The following is a 10197-nucleotide window of genomic DNA, read 5'->3' as shown; positions in this document are numbered from 1 at the left end:
GATGACGGATGTAAATCCGCCAAACTTGCGATGGCGGATGGCGGATGGCGGATACGGTCAAATTAGGCGGATATCCGCATCCGTCACAGCCCTATTCTTCATCGCCGACGACTGTTGGTCTGACACTCAATGTACGATGCCTGTTTTATGTCCCATAAACCTCTAATTATTTAGGGGAAATACCACTGAACCTTTTTGAAATATCCAAAAACCACTAGCTCCGTACCCGGGTTCAGGGGCTTCCTGCGTGCACCCAACAGTGTGATACTTAGAGCAATACAAAAGACCATTAATTAGACGCTTAATGTACATTTTGTTAGTATTATAAGTACATATCATACCCAACCACCAAGGCCTTCCACAAAATTCACTGTAAAAGTAGGGTGTTGCACTGCGACGCACATCCAGCTGATTCTGCGAACCAGACGACAAGCTTAATGTCCTGGCGAAAATATGGCGTTTCTGAACGCCTGGTAAGGAGATGGGGAATTATGGACCCGGGTTTGGCAAAGACTGCAGTAATTTCCGCAGCTGCAGTGTCTACAGTCATGGTCATAAATGGCTGTGCTGGTTGTAGCTCCACGCAATGGAACTGCTTTGCTTCAATATTTATTGCAACTGTTCTTATGAGCTGCGCTACAGCCTCAGTGATAGTTACCAGATCTCTGTTTTCCAGCAATAGAGAAGAGACGCTACCGCACTGAAAAATTAACGCGTGATATGCGATAATACTATGGTACGTCGCTTACGTCCCCAGTGAGATCAGTTTTCCTTTCCTCTCCACATCCTGCACTCTCAGGCTTTAGGTGCCCGTGGCATTAGCTTAATTCAAAGTCCGCTCCTTTACAGGTGTAATGTCAATAAGTGACTTGTCCACGTTTGCACTTTATGCGACTTTAGTTTGTTCGAGCTTCGCGCATTTAGTGATAGTCTACGATTGTAAATGTTTCTCGGGCTAAATAATATGGGTTTCTCTTGGTCTCTGTGGTCAGGTCTCTGTGGTGTAACGACAATGTAACACTTTAGCACTTACGCATACGTCAAAGACGTTCGGGAGCAGGATCTACAGTTAGTCAGCTGCTGCCCTTCCACCGAATGCCCATCCTAGAGAAGGCTTGCCACGCTGATAGCCAATCTAGATGTTCAGTGTCAGTAAGGTGCAATCTGGAGTTACCGTGGGTCATAGTGGTCGAGATTGTGACACCACCGACAATCCTCTCCTTAATTAATATATATGTATGCTGTTCGTCGTCGGGTAAAGTGGAAAAGTGGATAGAATTCCTGCGAATTCAATGATCGTCAGATGCCGGGACTAATAGCGCCAACAAAAACCGTGAGTTGATAGAATTGCGTGTCCACAGCATCAAATGCGATATCCTGCCAGTTTGTCTTACAAATTTCTAAACACCTTCCAAAAGGTAGACTGCTGGGGGCGACAGTTGATACCACTGATCCGTAGATAATTTTAGTATCTTATTCAAGGGTTGTACGGTACGCCAACTAGTTATTCTGATTTAATGCATTCAAAGTTATTCAAGACTAGCGCGGCCATCCGATCGCTGGGAAGTGTGCGCTTATTAGTATTCCAACTCAAGTTATCCAATTTTGCGGGGAGCGTCAAACGTCGAGCCCGCGCCAACGACTGCTACCGGGGCTATGACGTCATGGGTACGCAGCTGTATATACGAGAACCTGCGAGCTGCCCTGTTTGAAGCCGGCTTCTTTTGTCGGGACCGACTTGCCGCTCGACGACCTGCGCCACCACTTCATGGGCCAACGTGTGGCCGCCAGCCGAGCTGCTCTCCCAGCACGACTTCCGCGAGCCCGTCGAGGCATGCTACCGGGCCATGACACGCCTACGCCGCCACACATCCGTACGGCCCGCGCGTGTTTGTCGAGGTCATGGCCAACGACCCGGCGCCGCTGCGGCTGGCGCACTATCCCCCTACTCCTCCGGCTCCTGCTGCTGGTGCCAGCAATGGTGAATGACAAAAGAGGGTCAAGATGCAGGACCGCGAGACGGGCCAGTGGGTCGGGGTGCCGCCCAAACTGGGACGCCTACCACCGATCAACATGGGCGACATGATCAGCCGCATTACTGCCGGCCTCTACTAGAGCAGCATCCACGGGGTTCTGAACAAGGACCCGACCCACCGATACAGCGTCGTCTTCTCGTTTGGCGGCAACCTCGACATCAAGCTACAAGATGTGGCACCTCGACAGGGCTTTCGCTCAGGAAGGGGACGGGGACGGGGCCGAGAATATTGCTGACCGTAGATGAACACAGGCCGGAGCGTACCACGACCACCTCTAACCTTCGCGAGAAGACATGATTGCCAGCGAAGGGAACGCCCATGGGACAGGTAGAGAATCAAAAGATAGTGATCTTCGCTCGACATCCGAGCGGCAGGCAACAGCTTATATTCTAGTATCATCGACTTGCCGACTCCTGATTATTTACTAGCTAGTATCGCGCCCCTTGGCACTATGATTTAGCAACTCAATCGATGTAGAGATGCATGACCGCGGTAGCAGATCCATGTAGCTCTGTTCATGATTATTGACGTTCTTCAGCTCGCGGAAAACATCAACCAGCTCCTGCAGACGCACGTGGAAAGACTCGTGACCGGACCGGTTGTCATAGAGGAACTCGGCGCTGAGAAACATGGGGATGGGCATCAGCGGATGGATCTACACAATGACTGTTAGCAGACCATCACGGGGGCTGCCACCTTGGTCGAAAATCTGGCTCGCCTTGGAGAAGTGTAGCTCGCGCAGCGCTTTGGCGAGACGCACGATGGTCGTCGCGGCAGCAATGGCCCGATGCTGACACTCCGAGACCTCGGTGCTGGCTTCCAATGGGTCGATGGGGCTCGCCACCGAGTTCATCATGCCCTTGCAGAAGTAGACAACAGTGGCCTGGCCCAGGATGTTGGCAAACAAAATCAGCGGATCATAGGCTTCAGTCGGTGACGGATAACACTGGGACAGGACTTTGAGCCTGGTTGTGAGGATGCAGTCCAGCCACCGACGCTGCTCCGCCCAGTCCAACGCCATGTCTCCGTAGGCCTTAGATATATTGTACTGTTGGCCGCGCAACAAGCTGCGCCCGCAAATGGTGGCCAGGATGAGGCACTCGTTGAACGGAGAGCGTACCTTTAGGCTAGGCTCCGTCATAGCTTCGGAGAGGAACGCCCCTAGCACGTGCTGGCTGCTCTGGAACTCCATGTCGAGTGCTGGTAGGCGGGTGCAGATCTGTGGGTTGTACAGGAGACGCGTCAGTCTGCAATCCAAAACTAGCAGTCGTCTGCTTTGTATGTGGCATCGATATACTTATCACGTGCTCGTTCAACGTGATGGGCCAGTCGTTGCGCATGCTGAAGAGATGGTCGAGGAAGTAGGCCATCCAGAACACCCGGCGCTTCTCCTCGGTCTCAATGAAGTCGCCGCTCTCGGGGGATGATATGACGCTGTTATTGCTAGGGCTATCGATCTCATGATAGCGCATTGCCTGCACCAAGCGAAATATCCGGCCGGCGCTCATCCATGCTTGCCCGTGGTAGGTACGCATCGACTCGCACGTCGCGACAAGCACCCATGCCTGCACCAGCTCCCTCTCACAGCCGCTGTGCTCGTTGCCCCCGATGCTTAGAGACTCTAGCATCTGCTTCGTCTCGTGGTAGAGCGGCTCCGTCATGTCCCGGAACTGCGCCGACAGCAGGGTGGCCAGTATCCACATTGCATATTGCAGGCATGTGCGCGATGGCGTCTTGGTGCTGGACTTGGACCACGACAAGTAGCGCCGCTGGTGAAGAATGGGTATCGACGGATGCACGCGGTCCCAGTAGAGCTGGTCTCTGGCGAAAGGAATTAGCCGTGATATCCCACGCCCAGCTCTACTCACAGGGGGCTTCTTGTTACAGTTCGGCATGCATGACATCCGTGATGTACATGTGGGCGTTGGAGACCAAGGGTAAGGTTGATGTCAGCGACCACTCCGACAGGGAGGCCAAGTCAGGCAGAAGCATCTCCGGATCCGAGACGGACGCAGTCGCCGCGGGTAGCCGAGACTGGGCATAATCGACCGCTGTTGCGTCTGAAACCTCCACGGGCGGCGCTGGCGGCGTAATGTCGCTGCTGCATCCTGTACCGCCCTGCTGTTGCTGTTGTCGCTGCTGGGCACCGAGACTGTCCCCTAACATGGCTTCAAGATGCACAACTCGATTCCTCAAGGCTTTTAGGTAACCCTTCTTAGGTCCTCGAACACCGCGCTGAGTTACCTCACATACCAATCCTGACTCTTGACAGACACCGCATTGTGGTTGTTGTCCGTCGCAGCGCAACTTGCGACGTCGGCATTCGTCACACGCGGCTCCGGGGCGCTGTCGCCCACGCGTCGTAATCGACTGCGGCATCGCTTCAACTTCGGTGCTGGGTGTCATAGTCTCGAAAACGACAATTGTGGGCTCGAGAGGAAGCTGACCCTATAACTATGCACGGCTGACTCCGGATGCTTTGGTCTGTTCTGTTATCTAATCTCCGCTATATCCCAATATCCTGAGGGTTACGCGGCATTATTAATCTCCGTCCAGCTTGTCGTGCACGTGCCAGTGGCTTAAATCGAACTTCGCCGGTAATTCCAACTTGGATAACCAAGTAGGTCGGGTCTGTATAAGCACTACTAAGCTGACAAGGTTTGTATTTAGGACCATTCATGCAGCTTTCTTAAGTTCAGTCCGATCGTCTTTACAGTCTTTCCTTTATGATCAACAACGGTTCTGGCGTGTAGACGAGGAATGGAGAATGCAGCGGGGGCAACAGCTTACGAGCAAGATTCACTGACAAAAGCGCCAACTATAAACCTGGGGCAAAGGAGTGTTTTATTTCTCGCCTGTAGGGAACTCGGCTGCGAGAAAAGAGTATTTTCTAAGCGTGTTCTTCCCCGAACTCTTCCAGCCAAAGTTATCTAACACTGCGGGCAAAGATCATCGTGTAGATTTGACCCTCAAGAATCCTGTTAGACGGGCTTGTCGCTGACATGGCCGTATGCGTCGAGGATGTACTGAAATGTGCGTGAGATGATATTATTACGACCTGAAATGCGGCAGCACAGCGGCGCGCAGCTTCAGACTGGTCACAAGTAGGAGAACGAACAGGACGATCTAAATTAAGAAAAGTCGTGATCGACTCACCCACCTCACCGTAACAAAAATAAGCCGAGCGACGATTACTGTAACAAATCTAACGGAATCACTAAGGCAACTGTAATATAACAGAAAATAGAAGTAAATTATATATAAACTCTCCAAATTTTTGATTGGGTACTTTATATAATTATATTTTTCAGCTATTAATAATCAGTGATTACTATAACTGTATTAGGTTTCAGCTAAAATACTAGATTTCATTTTTTGCTATATTTAGAGGCAATGCTTTACTATTTTTGCTCTTATAAAGTTAGAATACTATGCATTCAATGAGATTAGGGGAAAGTAGATGAGAGAGGAATCTAAACAGAAGATTTGCGACGGGGGCAGATTCAGGCGCGGCGAATTGGAAATGCCGACCGGAAAGAAGAACCTCAGTCATTACAAAGCGCGGACGGGTGCTCCGAAATGCGGACAGATAGAGCACTAAGGATAGCAATTTAATATGCAATCGTCCTCATCCAACGTGACCAATCAGGACAGCGATCGGGCTCGCTCGTCTCCGATTTTGCTGTTGCTCTTGTCGGCGGTTCGGCATTCCGATACCAGTTGGGTGCGGCGCCCAAATCAGGGATATTCAGCGGTATTACTTTAATATCGTACACAGCAATCTACTCCGGATAATCGAACGAGTGGCCCTGTCATCTCGAGGGAAAGTCGCCCTTAAATGAAGGGCCGAGTCGTTAGATCAGGAACTTACCCTTAAAATTAGAGAAAAAAATGATGCACAAGAGGACATATGGGCCAATCGATGTGTCTACTTTTGAAAATTATGCGGAACAGAAAAATCAGTGAAAGCCGCCACTCAAATGTGCCAATATCTGTGAATATTGGTCTCGAACCTGAACCCTGATCCAAGCGATGACGAACAGTCCTGCAGATCCCACGGATAACAATCGCTTTGCCCAAGTTGAGCAGGAGGTTAAGGATCTGGGCAGCAAGATCGATGGCAGAGTGGGCGAGATTTGAGGAGGCTGTGTTGTGCTGTTTCTCGTCTTATGAGGAGGTGTTTTGTGTATATATAGACCTGAATGTCCGTGAGACTGGTCATAGTGAGACTTGACTCTCAGCTCCACTTCCATAATTCATTCAGCCCATATATCCATTTCTCACACAGCCTTACCCGTTTATGATATTTGATGTCGAAAATTTATAGTGTAATTGCAAGATGGTTTTATGATATGAGCAAAGGTTGGCAGATGAAACTAGTTGCCTTAAGTTGCCTTTCTTGCCTACCTAATTGAGAACCACGCGATTATTTATTGGCAATAAAAAGGAACGTGTATAAGCTTTTGCAACCCAGAGTGCGTTGCTTTAGTAAATAATGCATATCCTGATCGTCGTGGACATTCATCACCGCCCGAGTCCGAGAAAAGTCGTCACATTGGTATCAGTACATCAGCCACGTGGACATAAACTTTGCCCCCCCATAAACTCGCGTTAGACTCAATGTTCTCTAGTATAACTCCATTGGGTCAGTGTAGGCGCACTAGTAGTACCTGTCGGTACATTCTCGTGAACAGCATACGGCAGAATTACAGTACAAATGGGAGAATATTCTTTTCGCTAGTTCCCTTTACTTACGGAGATTTCCGTTTCGTTTGGAAGACCTTCGTAAAAGGCCAGAATCATGGTTCGGTTGCTAAATGTGTATACAATTTCTATGTTTGCAGCACTTGGTGGTGCTCTGATTGGATTCGGGATTGGCTCGATGTCCATCATTATCGGCACGCCACAATATCAGAAGTTTTTCAATAACCCTCTTGGATTAAGGCAGGGCATATAATAACAAGTGCGACGGCTTGTGGTTCATTCGTTGGTGCGTTGTCAGCCTCGATTTTAGCTGACAGGTGAGATATTCCACTCGTATACATCGCATGATTTTTTGACACATTTCAGATTCTCACGTAAGCTCACCATACAGCTCGGCGCTATATTGTGGTGCATCAGCTCCTGGTGAGTATGAATTCTACCAAATGTGCGCGGGTCAAACTAATGTTATACCGCTACCCGCAGCTTGCAATCAGCATCTTCTGGGGGTGCCAATGCTTGTCAATGGTCGCGCCGTGGCTGGGCTCTGCATAGGATTAACGTCCACCGTTGTCCTGATCTACCAATCCGAAATCGCCCCGCGCCAAATTCGCGGCCGAGTGGTAGAGATCCAGAACTGGGTCCTCGGTTGTGGTCTCGTGATCAATACTTCATTCAATACGGATGCTCGCATATCGATTCTACGGCGGCATTCAGAGTGCCTTTGACCATTCAGACGATACCAGCGATTATACTGTTTGTCTCTCTATTTAAGTTGCCTTATTCCCCACGCTGGCTGGCATACCGTGACCGATGGAGCGAAGCCTTACTGGTTCTGGCGTTCCTGCGCACCGCAAATTGCGATCCGAATGAACCACTGGTATTGCAGAATATAAGGAAATTGAAGCACAGATTATGGCTGAACGAGAATTAAGTGCAAATAGCTACCGTGAGTTGGTAGGGAGGAGATTACGCAAACGGTTGTTCATCGGCCGGCATGACGCTTCAAGCCGTCACGCAACTTGGCGGCATTAATTTTCTTATGTACTTTATTGTCGACATCCAAAGCTCTGTCATTTGACATCGTCGCTTTTAAATGTTGTAGGCATATTATCGGGGATTCCGGTGCTGATATGGACGGACAAGTGGGGTCGGCCGTTCGTCACTACTAGTCGGTGCCGTCAGCATGGCTTTCTGGATGTACTTTGCAGGTGGACTTTTCGCAACATTTGGAGAGAAAAATCCAGTTGAAAACCAAGCATATACATGGATCATTGTCAATCAACCTGTCATTAGTGGTTTCGTACAGGCAGCCATGTACCTTTTTGTGATTTCGTATTCTATGTCTTGAGGTCCAGTCTCATGGATATATCCTCCAGAGATCATGCCGCAGGGTTTAGGGTTCAGGGCCGCAATGAGCTGACCATTTCTCCGTCCAACTCAGTGCCAGTAATTGTAATCAATTTTTCGAACCGTATATATAAGCTTGATATGGCATCAGTTCGAAATGCTCACGGTACGGATTCACGAAGACAGAGGAAATTTTATCAGGCTAGAGCGCGCCTTTGCGGCAAAAAATAACTGGCAGACATTATATCCTGCAGTAGCAGAGACCGCTTAATGTGTTTGTTGTCAAGCCAGTGGTAGGATTAACAACTTGTATGTAAGTAAGTTCCACCGTGCTTATCGGATTGGTGTCTTATTGACGCGTGTTGCCAGTCTCGCACACGACTAATGGCGTTGTACACCGTTCTTTATTTGCCGCAGTTCTCATGACATGTTTCTCGGACTTGCTCTCACTTTTGGCAAGCTTCCAGCGCAAAACCATATCAACAGCTCAATCTTGCACAGATAACAAATCTTAATTACGTGGAGACTCAATCTATGCGATTCAGCAATACAGCAGACGTTTTCAGCGAATAAATAAGCGAACATATTTCAGTATAATTAGCTAGCTGCAAGGAATATGGCCCTCCATTGACCAATATAACTCGACCTACACAAATAACTGGCCAGACGGAACCCGCCATTGTCGTTATTCGTGCTCACCCAATGAATTTATTAAACCTGAGTTTTTCAGTTCTAGCCATCGCATTCATTAGTTTGTACACAAAGCGTGCACCATCAAAGGGAATCTCACTGTCCGGGATGTTGACAATTTCGAATTCGTGGTCTGGAAAAAAATCCTTTATCCGAAGTCCAAGAGTTGTAGCGAGATCTTCATAGGCGACCCCTTTTTTAATCAGGTTCTACCAAAGACCATGCATGTAAGGTGACTGACTTCCAAGAACCAATTCTTTAACAATACTCACGCATCTGACACAGTCGGTGGTGTCCGGTCGCCAGATTTCAATAAAAGCTTCATCCAGCTCCCCAATCCAATTATGACCACGGTACGAAATTGGACCGTAGTGGCCCTGAATACCGTTGCGTTCCACGACCTCAGCAGTACGCTGCGCCATCATTGCCCTCTCTTTTCCGACATCGATATTCTCATACCGGGTTTCAGGATTTCTAAACCGTGGCGATTCGATAAGGCATACCAATATACAGACTTTAACGCCGTGACCATCGATCCATATGTCTTTGTCCTTAAGGAGTTTCTGATATGTCTCGCTGGCGCCAACCTCAATTGCGATCGTCAGCTGAGCCTCGCCACCACGGGGTTCATAACAAAATCCTCCATCTGGCTGTTTCGTGGTGTTTGCATAGGCACCATTGAAATCGTACGTGGTAGTTGATCCAACAGGCAAGATAGAATCTCGAGCTTGCGGGTGACTAGAAAGATAGGCATCGACGCTGGCACTGATAAAATGGTTAATATCATACACAGCATACTCGTGTAGACTGCTGGGGACGGTCACAACGCTGGCAGTGTTGGTGAAACTATTATAGGATAAGTATGGGTATCTATCAAATCGTCAGTTATTTTCGGGAAAGCAACCTACAGCATCTCAAATGTTAATACCTCTGATCGTCTGAAATATCTGCCTCTTTTTTTATTTTTGAATACGCTTTCTCGAGCAGCAAATACTTTGAATATGGGAGCGTAATATCTAATACCTGTTCTGGAGGATTATTCTTTAGAAGACCAAGCGCTTCATCATAGCCGGAGAGCTTCTTCTTCTGGTAGAGAAGACATCGCGAATGATGTCTCTGTTGTCAAGCTAGTCGAGTCGGCTGAACTGTCCAGTTTAAGTAGCTTTCCGCAGTGCACATCGGACTGGTGATTGTCGTAGGATTTGCCGCACGAATTGTCGATCTTGCTCACGATCGATTCGCTGCACATCGTTCTTTTCTTGGCCGCAGCTCTCATGGACCGTTCCTTGGGCTTGATAGCACTTCGCTGGCTGGTTGTCACCGATTCCGTAACCGCGCTTGTCGCGATCGGCGCCACGTGGGGTGAGGCTCCACGGACGCTTGTTGCATGTGGATCGGGTTCTCCGTAAACGCGGCTCAT

General features: G+C 48.9%; 4 protein-coding genes across 4 annotated transcripts; 2 read left to right on the top strand and 2 right to left on the bottom strand.

Moving 5' to 3' along the window:
• The first annotated feature begins 349 nt into the window (after positions 1–349).
• V1508DRAFT_421331 (uncharacterized protein) lies at positions 350–977 on the top strand. Its single transcript, XM_066940862.1, has one exon. It carries the CDS (start codon positions 438–440, stop codon positions 702–704), a length of 267 nt encoding a protein of 88 aa, XP_066794611.1. The 5' UTR covers positions 350–437; the 3' UTR covers positions 705–977.
• A 1573-nt stretch (positions 978–2550) lies between these two features.
• On the bottom strand, positions 2551–4442 carry V1508DRAFT_449640 (transcription factor; the record flags this gene model as incomplete). The annotated part of the gene is made up of 3 exons (XM_066942476.1): positions 2551–3296; positions 3334–3857; positions 3922–4442. The coding sequence occupies 3 exons, from the start codon at positions 4440–4442 to the stop codon at positions 2692–2694; spliced, it is 1650 nt and encodes a 549-aa protein (XP_066794610.1). The 3' UTR covers positions 2551–2691.
• A 3382-nt stretch (positions 4443–7824) lies between these two features.
• V1508DRAFT_421321 (uncharacterized protein) lies at positions 7825–8162 on the top strand. Its single transcript, XM_066940861.1, has one exon. The coding sequence runs from the start codon at positions 7924–7926 to the stop codon at positions 8086–8088; it is 165 nt and encodes a 54-aa protein (XP_066794609.1). The 5' UTR covers positions 7825–7923; the 3' UTR covers positions 8089–8162.
• Positions 8163–8782: 620 nt separating this feature from the next.
• On the bottom strand, positions 8783–10197 carry V1508DRAFT_398740 (uncharacterized protein; the record flags this gene model as incomplete). The annotated part of the gene is made up of 5 exons (XM_066938219.1): positions 8783–8970; positions 9019–9542; positions 9576–9647; positions 9706–9893; positions 9955–10197. 5 exons carry the CDS (start codon positions 10195–10197, stop codon positions 8783–8785), a joined length of 1215 nt encoding a protein of 404 aa, XP_066794608.1.

Source organism: Lipomyces doorenjongii (genome assembly GCF_038497915.1).
Source record: "Lipomyces doorenjongii strain NRRL Y-27504 unplaced genomic scaffold V1508scaffold_42, whole genome shotgun sequence".
Classification (NCBI taxonomy): domain Eukaryota; kingdom Fungi; phylum Ascomycota; class Lipomycetes; order Lipomycetales; family Lipomycetaceae; genus Lipomyces; species Lipomyces doorenjongii.
Note: the sequence above shows the minus strand (reverse complement) of the source record. Positions and strands in the feature narration are given on the sequence as shown.

Bases quoted from the DNA above. Each gene is read 5' to 3' on its own strand.
- V1508DRAFT_421331 (XM_066940862.1), top strand. From the start codon at position 438: ATGTCCTGGCGAAAATATGGCGTTTCTGAACGCCTGGTAAGGAGATGG.
- V1508DRAFT_421321 (XM_066940861.1), top strand. From the start codon at position 7,924: ATGGCTTTCTGGATGTACTTTGCAGGTGGACTTTTCGCAACATTTGGA.